This window comes from Suncus etruscus, chromosome 8, assembly GCF_024139225.1.
Source record: "Suncus etruscus isolate mSunEtr1 chromosome 8, mSunEtr1.pri.cur, whole genome shotgun sequence".
Lineage (NCBI taxonomy): Eukaryota > Metazoa > Chordata > Mammalia > Eulipotyphla > Soricidae > Suncus > Suncus etruscus.
In genome coordinates this window covers 2,681,839-2,698,598 of record NC_064855.1, presented here as the reverse complement: position 1 = coordinate 2,698,598, position 16,760 = coordinate 2,681,839, and the positions used below count along the sequence as shown (strand labels likewise).

Genomic DNA, 16,760 nt, shown 5'->3' with positions numbered 1-16,760 from the left:
TTTTTGGTGCCTAACAAAAAGAAATTTAATTAGGATCACTTGCTAATAAAAATATAAAATAGCCATGAGTCCAGAAATGTAATTCTCTAAATGCTAGTTATACTATAGACTAAATAAATCTATGGCTTATTATGTCTTTATTAAAAGTACCAAACTTCTCAATCCAATATTTTTCTTCTATGATGGATAATATCTTAACAGAGTTAATTGTCTTTTCAAATCTTTTACTTTTTCTTACCAAAATAAAATTCAGTCATCTCTGCACTAAACTTGACACCATTAGAGGATAACATCATTTTGTGATTTCTTCTCTTCATGGCTCAGTAGTTGATAAGAGTATTTTTAGAAATAAGAGTGTACCTTATCCTTATCCAACAATAGTTGGATTTTTTTTCTCTTTGACCATACCCAGCAGATTGCAATTTTTTGTTTTCCTATTTAGGTTTATTTTTCTAATGTTTTATGGAAAAGCAAAAGAATTCTTTTTATGGCCACACCTGGTGGCATTTCAGGCTCCTGTCAGACTCGGGGTACCCTACAGGATGCCAGGATTGAACCTAGTCAGCACGTGTCAGACAAATACTATGCTATTGTTCCATCCCAAGTTTCCGTTTTTAATAGGTGCTCCACTCAATAGCACTCAATGTGTCAGACCACTGCCAAGTGATGGGATTGAATACAGGGCTTTGTACTGTCGGGCATGTGTTTTTCCACCATAGCTAACTCCCCAGCATAAAAAGGCTACTTTTATAGTGGAGATGGTGTGAGGAAGGGAGATAAGGGAAGAAAGAGTAGGAGAGAAAGAGAAGAGAGTTGAGAGAATATAACACATTCAAGAGAAGACATGGGTTTCTCCAGAATGGAGAAAGCCCTAGTCCACATCCCAGCCTAAAGTATGAAAATCCATTATCTCAAGAGGTGAGATGCAGGCAACGTGTGCAGGTTCCATGTGACCAGAAATATATATATATTTCATTGTGAGAATTTTGTTGTTTTAGTTCTGAGTGATCTTCAGGGGTGTCTGCTACACATGATGTCTGTGGTGCTAAGTTGGAACAGTGATTTGAATGCTACTTAGATCCTGTGACACTTTGGGGAATCAGGGTAGTGTCCAGTTGAGTGGTTTTGGTAGGCTGCATGGAGTTTTCAGGTGGAGTACAGGTTTCTCTGTGTGTGAGACATCTTTTCAAGTTTCAGTGTTTGAAGTGTTCATGGTCAAGTGCAGTGACTGGAGAGTGCATTGGGTGTTCCATCAGTGTCTTCGTGTGCTTTTCCTGACTCTCTTTGCTCTCTGTCCAGACTCTTTTTGGAGTCACAGATGGGCACCCAAAGAAGTCAGCAGAGCCTCTCAGCTTTTGAGGTATATCCCTTGATTGTGTGCCATTCTGGTATAATCCCTCATGAGATAGAGGCTCAAGTCACTACAAGTTATTTCTTTCCTGCCATTCCATAGCATCCACGTCTCGATGGATTTTTTCCTAAAAGAGCATATAGTGTTTTAAGGGAACACGACATCAAGACTGCATTTCTATCGAATGTAAGTGAGCATTTTGTCTGTTAGGCAACCCAAATCACCTAGTTCCATCCCTCATCTATGTCCTCTGAGTCGATCGGGGTTCACTTCTGAAGAGTTGGGTAGAAAGAGTCTGTGGGTGTCTTTTCACAATACTTAAGCTATGCTTCTCTTATTTCTGTTCCCATCCCATGTCACAGATGGGCGCACATGGTTTGCCACGTTCCTGCCAACACAGTGATGCTGGCCAGGAACCAGCAGAGTTACCTACTGCACTGCTGTGGTGAGGACCTAAGTGATAGTTACTTGGTTCTGCATCTTGTTTGTGCAAGGCCTGTGCCCTACCCCTTGCTCTAGTCTTTTCACTGTTTTTCTCTAGTTCTTCTATTGCAGACAAGTACATGACAGTCTGCATAGACAGCTCCTTGACCTGCAGCACACGCTCTATTTGCAGGAGGTTCAGTGTTCATCCACAGCAGTAACTCCATGATTCTGAGCCCAAGACTAGGTGTCATTCCTGAGTGCAGGTGGTATGTGTCTTCACTGCCAAACCCAAATCCATATTTGTTTGAATTTTAAATAAAAAATTTCTATAATTAATAGTATATGTTGTTTAATATTCCCCCCAATCTCACACTTCGATGTCTATTTTTGCCATCTTGCTTCCTGCCTCCCCCATGGTGTGTTTTGGGGTCTTCTGAACATAACATCTTCTGGGTTTCTTCATATCGTAAGGTGCCATCATTCCAGTTTAGCATGGAATAAAGTGTAAATGTGGTCTATTTTCATGTTAAGACTTTATCAGGAAAATAAGCACCCAGTTGTGTGTGATCTCAGCACCTCTGTGTGATGCTGATGTTAGACTTCGAGTCCCCAATTTCAGTTTCCCAGAATGATGCTAATCACAGATTTGCTGTGTTTCCTACTTAAAATTAAAAAATATCAGTTTGCAGATTACTTAGGATGCGAGATCCCCATGCTATGATGGGATGAATAGCCATGTACAACTCTGTTCCCACTGTGTCTGAACCTGCCGTTTGGCTATGGATTTCTTGAGACTTGAAGTGACCTCAACTCACTCTCCATTTCTCAAGCATATTTTTTTCATTCTATCCCTTTTTAAAAAACAAAAACAAAAAAAACACTGTCATACATATTTCAAATGTTTTTCTGAAGAGACATGGGAGGGTTCAACGAAGCCAGGACTATCTCTTAAGCACTGCTGGGAGTCGCTTCAGCACTCTTGATCCAGGTGCAAACAAATTTTGTTGTACTTGCTGATTCCACGTGTTGACTCCTAGATCATGGTGGTTCCTTCTATCATTTTTAGAGCCTCAAACCACTTATTCACTAGGTACCACAAGCCACAGTTGTTCTTCAACCCATTCGTTTTGCTGTATCATGGTTTTATTTGAAATAGTGATTATGTTTGTAGTTCTTGGTGTGTACCTCAATGCTCAGAATCCAATATTCTTTTTGTTTTGTTTTTGGTTTTTGGGTTACTCCTGGCTATGCACTCAGAAGTCACTCCTGGCTTGGGGGACCATATGGGATGCCAGGGGATAGAACCGAGGTCCGTCCTAGGCTAGCGCAGGCAAGACAGGAACCTTACCTCTAGCGCCACCGCGCAGGCCCCAGAATCCAGTATTCTTGTGTTTGTCCATCCATCCACCCACCCAAATGTACATACGTCTCCATTCCTTCCAGATGACTTTAGACCTCCTAAGCCATCAGGGCTATCCAATCAGTTCACTCTAGATTGCTCCTTCCTCTGCCACCAACTGTCTCCATGGCTTTGACACACCGTTTGCTATTGTATTCTTTTCCTCATCTGCCACAGATATCTAGTGAAACCCTCTAGCAACTGTATCTTTATTTACTGACTTACAACTATTGTTATAAGTATCTGGCCCAATAGCATCATGGCTAAAGCACTTTTCTTGCTCATGCCCAATCTGGGCTCCAACCCTGGCACTCCACATGGTCCCCTAAACCTCAGTATTGATCCTGGAGCACACAGCCATGCGAAAGTCCCAAAGCACCACCAGGATTGCCACAAGTCAATGAAATCCAAAGTGCCCTGTTTTCATATTTGTAATATATAGGCTGACTTTGAAACTATTATACTTGGGTCGTTGTTCAAATTCATGAATATGACTTTCCATCCTTTTGAGGAATCCATTGCCTTGATTCTATATTAGCTTGTAGGACAGTCATCTGAACAATGCAGTCTGCTGTTGTGTACTTTTTTTGTTGTTGTTTTTTTTGTTTAATTTTTGGGCCATACCCAGCGGTGCCCAGGGGTTACTCCTGGCTGTCTGCTCAGAAATAGCTCCTGGCAGGCACGGGGGACCATATGGGACACCGGGATTCGAACCAACCACCTTTGGACCTGGATCGGCTGCTTGCAAGGCAAACACCGCTGTGCTATCTCTCCGGGCCCCTGTACCTATTCTTGTGCTCCTTGACCTTCTGTTTTCTGTAAGATGACACTCAGCAATTAACCCAAAACAAAGGCATTCTCCCATCTTCCTTAAAACCACTCCTTTTGATATATAAAAGCCCACCTTAAAAAAAAAAAGCCCACCTGGATTCCTCAACCTTCCCTCTTCTGGTGAATGGGTGCTGGTTTAATAAAGGCCAGTTTTGGCTCGGCACGCTCAGATACCATCAGACAAAAAGCCATTGGCTCCATTATTTTTTGACTGGCTGGGTTTATTAATTCTTCACTGCTACCTTTTAGACCTGTCCGCCTGGGGTTAGAGATATGGTGCCTGGGGTGATCTCACAACCGTGGGATTTTAGTGTTCCATATAGGACATTCAGTTAGATCCCACCGCCACTGACTGTGATCATCTTTCTCCTCTATTCCCCAAGAGTGTTCTGAGCAATGCTGTGGACCTGTGGGCTATTCCCATTGCTGTTTGGCTAGCCGGGTGGAAGTCTAGTGCTTCCTTGGGACATTATACTACTGATGCGGTGTTGTTTGTGAGTTTGAGCTCCACCTTATGTGCAATGTTTTAGGCACTGAATACTTGTATCTTCCCATACTCATCAGCTGCTGCAGAGGCTTGCTCTCTGCCATTTAAAATGCACCCACTTTTTCCATAGTCAGCTTCCTTGTAAGTCCCCTATGTGTGCCATGATTGTGAATCCCCTGAACCACATTGGTGGCCAGTCGATGACAATCCATCCTTTATCGAGTGCTGTCATCCTTGGTGACATTTTCCTGTTTTTTGTTCTATGCAGGATTTGCGATTTATCTCCCATTCCCCAGAGATAGAAAGAGAATCCTCCTGGTCCAGAATCCATGAAGCTATCCAAAGCAGTCTGCTTCTTCATATAGATTTGCCACATTCCCTTCTGCTGAGTGCCATGCTAATTTTACTTCTATGTACACTAGAATTGTTGTATTCATCAGAATTGCTTGTCCTATCCTCTGAGCCTTCTTTAGCTGTTGCAGCCATGACAGTTGTGTGGACTGTCTGTTCCCATTTTCCTCCTGTATGATGGTTCCTTTAAAATGATCAGCCTCCATAAACAGTTCTACTTCCCTAATGGGTGGAATTTCCTAACTTCTCCTTCCTTTGTGTGTGTGTGTGTGTGTGTGTGTGTGTGTGTGTGTGTGTGTGTGTGTGTGCGCTTAAAAATGGCTAGAACAGAAGGCCCAAGCTAAGTAGGTGAAAGTTCACTTCAGTACTATGTGGTTCTGTGAGATTTCATGCATTGTGTTTTCGCTTGTGGGTATGGCTTGCCCAATCCTGAGAGAAATAGAATTCTATTGCTTGAATTTTATTACGAAAAATTATATCCATCCTTTCTATATTTCTTTGGTCCCAAATGTTGTTCCTTGTTTTTCTCCTGGAGCAAGGCTCACTAAGGTGAGTTGTACAATGTGTTGGGCATCCAACCTGGCCCATATAAGTCAGTTAAGTGTCCACGCTAGACTCATGTGTTTCTGTTCTCCCAAAACTATTCTTTATTTTTATTAAAAAAAAAAAAAAAAGGTATTTTTGTTACCACAGACATCTCTACTTTGCTCACTCCCTATGTTGATAAGATGCTCTGCTCGGCAGCAGCTCAATCCTTACTCCTTGCTATGTGCTCAGGGATCACTGTTGATGTTTTTTGGGAATGTTATGTCATCCTGAGGTTTGAATCCAGGTCTTCTATGCTCTAGGCAAGCACCATCCCCTCTGTCCTGAAATCCCAAATCCAATAAATTACTTAATGGGTTTCTTTTTCCTATTTGTCTCATGGATACATCAAAGAAAGTTGTTCTTTCTCAAGCCTATGTCTAGTAGTGACCTCTCTATCCAAGACCGGAGTGGTCTGAAAAAGCAAACTTTATAAACTGTCATGTCTCTAAAATTAGGATCCATTGGTCAGTGATTGAGCAGAGAGGCCCAAGTAGGTGTCAAAAGTATTTGTTGTGTCACCATACGTACCATGGTGTTTCAGAGACACTTCATGTTTGCAGTGCAAGTGGTAATGTAAAATGAGTGGCTATGTTTGTGCATAGGGCGGCAGAAGTGCTTACTGGTTGTAGAGCATGTAGTCCTTTGTGAGTCATGTGTCCCTCTCAATGACTTTCGGTGAAATTGTCCTATGTGTGGACTGTGACTAATCCCACAAGCCACAATCCTGAAAGGAAGGGGAAATGAGTCTGGAGCAGGACCGCCAAAGGAAATAATCAAATCAGGCTGGAGGGAGATAAAACACAGGTGCGGGGACCTTCACCATGTGGAGCAAGAGAGAAAAGCTGCGGGACCACAGTATTATTGGGAAGATAGGACCCTGGGTCCTAACCATAAGTTAGGGTGAAGAGGCTGGGAACCAGATGAGGTCGCAGGAACTGAACCAACTGATGCACATCAAATGCCCTGCCTGCTGTACTCTTTCCAGGCCTAGATGCCTAGATATTATTTGACACATAAAAGCTGCCTGAAGGATTTTCTTTATTCTGGAGATTTCTGACATTAGTACCACGACCTCCAAGCCAGATTTCTTCGTAAGACTCATTTCCTGGCTTGGTGTGGAGGCCTTCTGGACACCCGGATGAACAGGAAAAGAGGGTATATACAAGGTTCTTCTGCACCTGCAGAAGTTCTTATATGACCAAAGAGTCTACTACCTTTGTATGAGTCCACCAGGACTGGGTTTTTGTTTGTTTTTTCAGTGCCTGAACTGCAATGAGCGTGCTGGTCACCAGGGGGCGTGCCTTGCCTATTCTAAATCAGCTGAGCCAACCTTGGTCTCCTCTCGGCAAGGGTAGGGACCAAACAAGGAAATCACAGGGTGGGAACAAGTGCTATAACAAACAGAGCAATGCTGGGATGGTAGTCCAGCACGGAAAAGAGGGTGTGGACTATCTACATGGGAACAGGGAACTGGGGAGATGCTAGGCAGGAAATGGCTGGAGGGACAAAGGGACTACAGGGAAGCAGGATGGGAAGAGACAGAGGGCCCAGCACTAGCATTTTCCTGCTCCTCTGCCAGGGTACCAGCTGTGATGTGCTTCTCCAGGTCATGTTTGTTCTCATACCACCCCAGAATGGGCCCACGAAGAGTTATGATGAGGCTGTTTGTCAGGAAGAAGATGAGAGGGTTGCAGTGTGATCTAAGTGCTGTGCCACCTGTGTGCCCTCAGTGTGCCTGGAGCAGAAGGGTTTGGGGTGGCAGAAGTAAGGAGTCATGTCTATACCCTCACCCCCAGGAGAGACCATATCTGATTCTGCTCACAAGGATTTGCACTGCCACTGCAATAAGCTGATGGGAGCTGAGGAGGCCCCTGAAACTCCAAATATGACCAGAATGTCCCAAGAGAGGGCGAATCCTTTCCTCTATACCAGATCTAAGGAGGCAATTACTACTGCATGGGAGCTGGCATTCAAAGCTCTCATCACACTGACATAAAGGGACATGGTCATGCCTCTACTCCAGCTCTGAAATGTGGCTCAGCCATCTCCAGGCTCAGGCTATTGCTGAGTCACTCTTGGGGAGGGCATGGCGGACAACTGCCAGGATGCCCAAGGCTGACCTCCGCAAACCACAAAAGGCCAGCCAAGCTCAAGCAGTGGACATGGTGCCCTGTACTGTGAATGGCGATTGGCACCTGTGCTCTCATAGACCTCTCCAGTTAAGGCCCAGCAGCTGCACCTCTAAATGGAATCTGGATTGTCATTTGGCAAGAACATACAGGGACATAGAGAGATAGCTAAGTGGCCGCTGCCAGAAAGACAGTCAGTCCTGCTCCCTGGCTGCTTAAAGAGCACACCCGTGTCCCCACCTCTGAAGAGGGTCTCTAGGAACGGAACAGGGACAGCCCTCAAGATATCTAGGGCACTGAGGTGGGTGGGGCACTTCCCTGGCAGAACAAAGAGCTGAAACAGACTCTGAGTGGTGCCTTTCTAGGCCTTTAGAGAAGAAAACATTTTTCTTTTCTGTTTTTGGGCCACACCCAGCTGTGCTCAGAGATGACTCCTGATGGATTCAGGGAACTAATAGGGTGTTGGAGACTGAATCCCAGTGGGCAACGTGCAAGGTAAGCACCCAGTTTGCTGTACTATCACTTTGGCTCTGATGGAATTTTCTTTTTTGGGGGGGAAGTCATTAGGAAATCAGTTTTGAAGATGAGACTAGAATTCTACCTGCACTGAGTGTGGAAAATTGCTGAAAAGACAAATTTAAGCAATGCATGAAGGAAAAAGCAGCTTATGAGCACACTTTTCTCCCCAAGCTGCAGGGCCATGGTGTATGTTCTATAGCTTAGTCATAAAGATTTATAAAATCTACAATTTCTTTTCTCTATTTACTTCTTATCTGGGGAAAAGTTTTATGATTCAGAGTTAATGATACAGGGGCCAGAGCAATAAGACAGAGGGCAGGGTGCTTGACTTGCATGAGGCCAATCCAGGTTTATTCCCCAGCATCCCTGAGACACTAGAAGTGATCCCTGAGCAGACCCAGGGTAAACCCTGAGTATCACAGTATGTCTCCCCACAAAAAAAAAAAAAAAAAAATGAACAAAAACAAAGAAGCCCTGAGTTTAGGGTTATAAATAGGTGTTGGGTTCTGTTTGATCTAGTGCTATCCTCTGTGAATGAGGGTTTCCAGTATGCCTGCAATGCAGAGCCATGTACCATGGCCCATGTACTCCCAACTCCTGAGACCCTGGAAGACACCTTCTGGCCGCAGGGCCAACTCACCCCCAAACCCTCAGTGAAACCAGAATTCTCTGTCCCAACTGGGCTTCACCATCAACAGGAATCTGCACCTCCGGGCGGGCCTCGAGGCTCAGGAAAGAAGGCTGTGATGATTGAAAAGCCTTGAGTGAGTCATATCTGGGATACCAAGACAAGAGGAGCAGCAAGGAAGTGGTGTGTCCATGCCACGGGGAGCATGGGGCTTATTTCCAAACCAGCCAGCACCCTCAATGCCATCTCCCCTCAGCAGGCATTACAGGAAGGAAGAGCTGACCACAGTCTCCAGCTGCTGCAGAAGCTGCTCTGGCCGTGGAGAGAATGTGCTGGTGTCCAGTCTCTGGAAGTCAGGGTGGATCACCACAGAAGCCAGGACTTCAGCAATCCGGCTAATGTCAAAAGCAGCTTGCTGAGGACCCACTGCAGTGCTCTCAGTCCCCTTGGACTCACCACAGTCCATGCCCTTCGTTAGGCTGAGAAGCCTCCTTTCAGCAATGACCTTGAGGAAGTGGTAAAACTCTTCAAAATTGATCCCTGTGCAGGACCTCATGATGACCTGGGCCAGAGAACAGAGAGCCATGAACGCCCATTCATCCACATATCATGCAGTGTCTAGTGACTAAGCGCAGGACGTAGGTAGGACCCCAAGACTCACAGTGCTGGGACCCTGGGACATCAGAATGTCAGCCACTGAAGAGAGGGGGCAAGAATTGGACGATACTAGACCCGTAGAGATAGCACAGTGGCGTTTGCCTTGCAAGCAGCCGATCCAGGACCAAAGGTGGTTGGCTCGAATCCCGGTGTCCCATATGGTCCCCCGTGCCTGCCAGGAGCTATTTCTGAGCAGACAGCCAGGAGTAACCCCTGGGCACCGCCGGGTGTGGCCCAAAAACCAAAAAAAAAAAAAAAAAGAATTGGACGATACCACATGCCCAAGGAGACCACAGCTCTGACCTGTGGCTAGAGAGACAGCATGGCAGTCTCAGGGATATCACACATCCTGGGGCCTCCGACATGCCTCGGCAAGCCCCCTCCCAGTTCCCTCGAAGCCAATGAAGCCCCTAAGTCCCCAATATATAGCCCAACCTGACAGTGTTGGTGCCAGTCGGGCATGGTGTCCTTCCACTGCAGGACTTCTTGCTGCACACTGCGGAGCTCCTGCTGCAGGAAGAGCCACATGTTCCACAGGTTGCAGCCATTCACCCAATTGTGGTTGATGGAGATTGTGTCCTGCTGCAAAGAGAGGAAGGAGCAAAGGCTGTTCCCTCAAGGTCACCCCAACCCTAGATTCCTCTCAGGAAAGTCACACCATTTCACCGGGGTGCTGGCAGGGGAGTTATGTGTGGCTGGGAAAACTGTTGATCCCGTAGGGGTTCCCGCAGGCCTAGACAGTCATGGTGTGACTTTCACTGCCACACAGGGAAGCAAGGTGGAGAGGGAACACGGGCCCTTAGTCATGTCACATGCAAGAAACACCCCACACACAAACGCACAGCATGGTGGAGAGGGAACATGGGCCCTTAAGTCATACCACATGCAAGATGCATGCAAACACACACGACTGGCTGCCACTGGGGGTGAATGCTGGGAGGGGGTGACAAGTTCTGCTCTCTGTTGGAAAGGTCAGTAGGGCTACAGGAAGGCCAAAAGGTACATCTCATTGAAATGGAGGCTCTGGGATGAGGGTCGGACAGGGCCCCACTACATTTCATGATCTGTTCATACGACAGAACGTCCAACTTACCAGGTTGTGAACTTGATGGTGCCAGCCACTGGGCACAAACACCATCTCACCTGCCTCCTGCATGACCTCCAGTGGTGGGCTGGAGTCTGGGCAGGTGTCACGGAGCGAGGGGGAGGTCACGTCATAGGGCAAGTTTCCCCGACCATCTCGCAGGGTTTCTTCTTGCCCTGGTGGGAAGAAGATCCACTTTTTCCTCCCACAGATGTTGACAGACCAGCTAAAGGAGCGGAAGATGTCAGCGTGGAATGGTGACCTGTGGAAGAACTCTTGTTTGGGCCCAGAAGAGTCACTTGTTCCAAACAAGCCAGGCAGACAGATCTTTCCCCCACTCCAGAATGTTCCACCAGAGGGTATACAGAGGTTAAGCAGGTTTGGGAATGCCAAGGTTGGGATCTGACCCTAAGTCCTGACTAATGGGAATTTGAGGATTTGCTGAATGAGAGCTGCTATGCTGAATAGCTCTCAGGACAGCGAAGAGGATAATGAAGAGGATGCAAGACAGGGTGAGAGCGACAAAGAATCAGGAAGTGGGTGGAGCTAGGGGGGGCCACCTTACCAGCTACCAGTGGGCCCCATGTATATGAAGCGGTAGTCGTCCACGTCCAGAGTGTCCCAATACTCGTTCAGCCAGTCGGAGGAGAAGTACACCGGCAGTGTGAACACGTCCTCAGCAGAAGTGTCCCTTGAGACAGAGGCATGAAGCTGAGGCACAAGCAGCATCCACAAGGCCACCTCCCTGTATGCAGGCACCATGCACAGGAGCTCCAAGGGTCATGAAGAAGCCATGAGTAACCCTGAGCTACCTTCTGCTGCTGTGCCCAGGAAATCAGTACCAGATGCAGGCTGAATGGAGCCACCTCAGAGTGCCTGCCTTAGGCCAGAAACCAAATTGTCAACTGATGGAATACATGGCAGTAGAGTTTCTGTGACATTGCCTGTATGATGCAGAGATTCTGGAACTCTCCAGTGCCTGAATTTCAGCTTGGAGGTTCCTCTTTTTTTTGGTTTTTGGGCCACACCCCGGGGGTGCTCAGGAGTTACTCCTGGCTATCTGCTCAGAAATAGCTCCTGGCAGGCACGGGGGACCATATGGGACACCAGGATTCGAACTAACCACCTTAGGTCCTGGGTTAGCTGCTTGCAAGGCAAACGCCTCTGTGCTATCTCTCCGGCCCCAAGCTTGGAGGTTCTTAATGAGGGTTCTTAATGCATGCTAAGCAGTTAAATGGTTCCCTCAATCTGTGAGCCTCTTCTGAGTCTTCACCTCTCTTAGTGTCCTTGAGTCTGCCTGGTGGATGCAAAGTCACACTAGGGAGTGCCACGGATACAGGAGTGTTGTGCACTTATCGTTGATTCCCTTGGCCCATGCCAAAACCAAACCAATGGCTATCCAGAGGCCAATCTCTGAGCTCGCTACCTGAGGGTTATGTGCTTGACCATTTTGAGCTATCTCCCCAGGCCTTGCCTTTACCTTTTGGAACTGACATCCATCCACATATAAAAATTAAAAACAGGGCCAGAGAGATAGCACAGCGGTAGGGCGTTTGCCTTGCAAGCAGCCAAACCAGGACTGATGATGGTTCGAATCCAGCATCCCATATGGTCCCCTGAGCCCGCCAGGAGCAATTTCTAAGCATAGAGCCCCCCAAAACCAAACCAACAAACAAAAAACCAAACAAATGGAAAAGAAAATCTGGCTCCAGGGTGGATCAAAATCCTCTTCTTGGGGCCAGATCAGTGGTGCTAGAGGTAAGGCGTCTGCCTTGCAAGCACTAGCCTAGGACATCCCGGCATACCATATGGTCCCACCAAGCCAGGAGCGATTTCTGAGTGCATAACCGGGAGTAACCCCTGAGCATCAACGGCTGTGGCCCAAACACAAACAAACAAAAAAATAAAGAAGCAGGGACCACTCCAGCCAACCCAGGTTCAATCTCTATAATCCCTTAGGATCTCGCAAGCACTGCCAGGACTGATTCCTCAAAGCAGAGCCAGGAGTAAACCCTGAGCACTGCCAGGTGTGACCTCCCCAAAAGAATCTGCACATTCACCCAAACAGTAACTAAGGGGCCACTCTACAATAGCCATGAGGGTTAATGTGGGTCTCTTAAAAATTCCCTCAAGGGGCTGGAGTGATAGCACAGCGGTAGGGCATTTGCCTTGCACACAGCTGACCCAGGACAGCCCTGAATTCAATCCCTGGCATCCCATATGGTCCCCCAAGCCTGCCAGGAGGAATTTCTGAGAGTAACCCCTGAGCGTTGCCAGGTGTGGCCCCCCAAAACAACACACATCTCTCTCTCTCTCTCTCTCTCAACAACACACATCTCTCTCTTTCTTCTCTCTCTCTCTCTCTCTCTCTCCCCCCCCTCTATCTCTCTCACACACACAATGAAAATTACAGTCCTGGATGGCGTAAGCACGCACAAAACCTGAGGGTCTGTCTCAGGGAGGGGGCAGGATTACCCTTAGACACGAGTAATTCAGGGACAGGCTGTGTGGTAGGAAACCATCCCAATTCAAACTCGAGAGGTGGGGCAGAAAGGGCCAAACTGGGAAAGGCATGCTGGTGGTACTGCTCTGGCCAGTGATGAAAACTTAACAGAGTAGAGCACAGCTCTGCTGCAAATTATTTGGATCTTTCCAGAGCCTAGGGTGGACCTATTAGACAGGTGGTACACCATCAGTTAGAATGGCAGAGGATTCAGCCGGGTAACAAACTTTGAAGGGGAGGTCAGTCCTAGCAACATCTGAGGAGGGCAGAGTACAACACTTCCAGTTAGATGACAGCTCAGCCATCCAGGGCAGGGTGAAGAGGGAGGGATCACAGGCTGCGTTCCTCCCCAACATCAAGAGGACAATTTATGTTGGTGTTAAGAAGGGACAGAACTAAACACCCAAGCCAGAGTCAACAACAATGAAATCATGAGACTCAAACTTTTAACAACTAAACTTAAAAACAGGATTGTTAGGCTGGCAGGCTGGGAGGGTGATGGTGGCATGGAATGGACTCTGGGAACATTGGTGGAGGGAGGTTGACACTGGTACTGGGATTGGTTCTGAAACATTGTGTGTCTAAAGGCCAACTACGAAGAACTTTGTAAATCATAGTAGTTTAAAGTTAAAAAAATTAAAAATAAGAAAAGAGGACAATGGAGCCAGAGAAATAGCATGGAGGTAGGGCATTTGCCTTTCATGCAGAAGGATGGTGGTTCGGCACCCATATAATCCCGAGTCTGCCAGGAGCGATTTCTGAGTGCAGAGGCAGGAGTAACCCCTGAGCACTATCAGGTGTGACCCCCCCCCCAAAAAAAAAAGCAAAGAGGACAATCTAGGGGAATAACTACCAGCTATCACTCCAACCAGGCTAGACAGCATCAGGTTTGGGCTTTCTTTCCTTTTATTAATTTGTGAACCACACACCCACAGTGCCCAGGGGACTGACCTTATGGAGTGCAGTGAGTTGAACAGTGAACCTTATGGGTTGCAGAGGATCAGCGGTGTGCAAGACAAGTGCCCTCCCTACTGTGTGCTCTCTGCAGCCCCATGGGCCAGGTTCTTTACACACTGGGAAGAGACAAGTTGTTCCATGTACCCAGGGCTCCAGGGGCTCCAGGAAATGCTGTGCCTTCCCAGCCCTCCATGTTCTGTTACCTGCACAGGTGCCAGTCTTTGAGGTAGAGGCATCCCTTTGGGGACGAGTAGCCGCCCTCGATGTATTCTCTCCAGTAGCTGATGTAGTCTCTGAGCGGCATGTGTTCTTTGGGGTTGGAGTTGTATTCTCGGAGGCCGCAGTTTGCAACAGGAACAACCACATCTCCTGAAAGGCCAATGGACGTCACAGGCTCCTGAGCCACTGCGGCATTGGCCAGTCTGTCTCCCCAGCAGAATTATTATTTTTTTTTTTTTTAGTTTTGGGGGCACACCAGGGATTATTCCTCGCTCTGCATTCAGACTCAAGCTACACTCGGGCACCCTATGGGGATGCCAGGGCTAGGCTTGGGTCTGCTGCATGCAAGGCAAGAGCCCTCTCCATGGTGCTATCTCTGTGGCCTGTCCCTGGAGAATTCTCTGGGGCTCCACGGGCCCTCTGCTCCCCTGCAGACCCTCCTGGATTCATTCACATGCGGCCTGGCCTAAGAGTTCTGGCCAGAGCAGGGGAGGCCGAGGCTCCAGGCTCTAGATCTCTAGATCTCACCATGGGTCTGGCCTAACTGAGGGGCTTGGCCAGGGCATGGGAGGCCCAGGACACTGGCCATTCAATTTTCACCATAGTTCTGCAGCAAATCATCCCAGCCGGATTTGGCCTAACTGAGGGGCCTAGCCAAAGGAGGGGAAACTGAGGCTGCAGGCTCTAGTTCTCATTGTAGCTCTGGAGCAAATCATCCCAGCTGGGTTTGGCTTAAGGGGTCTGGGTCTGGCCATATGAGGGCAAGCAGAGGCTCCCAGCTCCAGTTCTCACCATGGTTCTGGTGCGAACGGTCCCAGCTGGGTCTGTCCTAAGGAGCCTGGCTAGAGCAGGGGAGGCCCAGGACCCTGGCCATCCAATTTTCACCATAGTTCTGGAGCAAATCATCCCCGCCGGGCTTGGCCTAACTGAGGGGCCTGGCCAGGGCATGGGAGGCCCAAGACGCTGGCCATCAAGTGTTCGGCATGGTTCTGGAGCAAATCACCCCACCGGGCTTGGCCTAACTGAGGGGCCAGGCCAGGGCATGAGAGGCCCAGGACCCTGGACATCCAATTTTCACCACAGTTCTGGAGCAAATCACCCCAGCCGGGTTTGGCCTAACTGAGGGGCCTGGCTCAAGGAGGGGAAACTGAGGCTGCAGGCTCTAGTTCTCATCGTAGCTCTGGAGCAAATCATCCCAGCTGGGTTTGTCCTAAGGAGCCTGGCTGGAGCAGGGGAGCCCAGGACGCTGGCCATCGAGTTTTCACCATGGTTCTGGAGCAAATCACCCCAGCCGGGCTTGGCCTAGCTGAGGGGTCTGGCCAAGGCATGGGAGGCCCAGGACCCTGGCCATCCAATTTTCACCATGGTTCTGGAGCAAATCACCCCAGCCGGGTTTGGCCTAACTGAGGGGCCTAGCCCAAGGAGGGGAAACTGAGGCTGCAGGCTCTAGTTCTCATCGTAGCTCTGGAGCAAATCATCCCAGCCGGGCTTGGCCTAACTGAGGGGCCTAGCCCAAGGAGGGGAAACTGAGGCTGCAGGCTCTAGTTCTCATCGTAGCTCTGGAGCAAATCACCCCAGCCGGGCTTGGCCTAACTGAGGGGCCTAGCCCAAGGAGGGGAAACTGAGGCTGCAGGCTCTAGTTCTCATCGTAGCTCTGGAGCAAATCATCCCAGCCGGGCTTGGCCTAACTGAGGGGCCTAGCCCAAGGAGGGGAAACTGAGGCTGCAGGCTCTAGTTCTCATCGTAGCTCTGGAGCAAATCATCCCAGCCGGGCTTGGCCTAACTGAGGGGCCTAGCCCAAGGAGGGGAAACTGAGGCTGCAGGCTCTAGTTCTCATCGTAGCTCTGGAGCAAATCATCCCAGCCGGGCTTGGCCTAACTGAGGGGCCTAGCCCAAGGAGGGGAAACTGAGGCTGAGGCTGCTCTAGTTCTCATCGTAGCTCTGGAGCAAATCATCCCAGCCGGGCTTGGCCTAACTGAGGGGCCTAGCCCAAGGAGGGGAAACTGAGGCTGCAGGCTCTAGTTCTCATCGTAGCTCTGGAGCAAATCATCCCAGCCGGGCTTGGCCTAACTGAGGGGCCAGGCCAGGGCATGGGAGGCCCAGGACCCTGGCCATCCAATTTTCACCATAGTTCTGGAGCAAATCATCCCGGCCAGGTTTGGCCTAACTGAGGGGCCTGGCCAGGGCATGGGAGGCCCGGGACGCTGGCCATCGAGTGTTCAGCACGGCTCTGGAGCAAATCACCCCACCGGGCTTGGCCTAGCCGAGGGGCCTGGCCCAGGGGGGACACCGAGGCTGCAGGCTGCGCCTCTCACCGTAGTTCCGGAGCAAATGCTCCCAGTTGGGCTGCCCGCCGGGGGTCACCCAGCGCTTCCTGCAGCCCCAGCTCTCGGTGAAGGCGCGCGAGAAGACGCAGGGCACGTTGGGGAGCAGGTAGCGCTTCACGAAGTCGGCGTAGGACAAGGCGCCGGGCTCCTCGATGAAGTCCACATGCCGCGGGCGTGCGCAGGCCGAGGCAGGAAGCCGCGACCCGACGCCCCGGAAGTAGTTCTCCGCGAAGAGGCGCGTCTCGCGGTCCATGGCGGCGCCGAGTCAATCCGGCGGAATCTCGCCTCGGGGGCGGCCGCTGGG

General features: G+C 49.2%; 1 protein-coding gene across 2 annotated transcripts; it reads right to left on the bottom strand.

The window, feature by feature from the left end:
• Positions 1–8,932: 8,932 nt before the first annotated feature.
• JMJD4 (jumonji domain containing 4) lies at positions 8,933–16,735 on the bottom strand. Of its 2 annotated transcripts, none has more exons than XM_049778035.1 (6): positions 16,445–16,735; positions 14,114–14,279; positions 11,016–11,141; positions 10,460–10,712; positions 9,802–9,948; positions 8,933–9,271 (listed from the first exon to the last, which is right to left on the bottom strand). In XM_049778035.1, the coding sequence occupies exons 1-6, from the start codon at positions 16,707–16,709 to the stop codon at positions 8,972–8,974; spliced, it is 1,257 nt and encodes a 418-aa protein (XP_049633992.1). In that variant the 5' UTR covers positions 16,710–16,735; the 3' UTR covers positions 8,933–8,971. The 2 variants fall into 2 exon arrangements, with proteins under 2 accessions (XP_049633992.1, XP_049633993.1); XM_049778036.1 differs by having other exon boundaries at positions 9,802–9,945.
• Between the last annotated feature and the right edge of the window lie 25 nt (positions 16,736–16,760).

Coding starts and splice junctions, on each gene's coding strand:
- JMJD4 (XM_049778035.1), bottom strand. CDS start 16,709: ATGGACCGCGAGACGCGCCTCTTCGCGGAGAACTACTTCCGGGGCGTC. Junction 11,142..14,113: donor AAAGACTGGCACCTGTGCAG/GTAACAGAACAT, acceptor CTCTGTCTCAAG/GGACACTTCTGCTGAGGACG. Junction 9,949..10,459: donor ACCATCAAGTTCACAACCTG/GTAAGTTGGACG, acceptor CTCTCTTTGCAG/CAGGACACAATCTCCATCAA.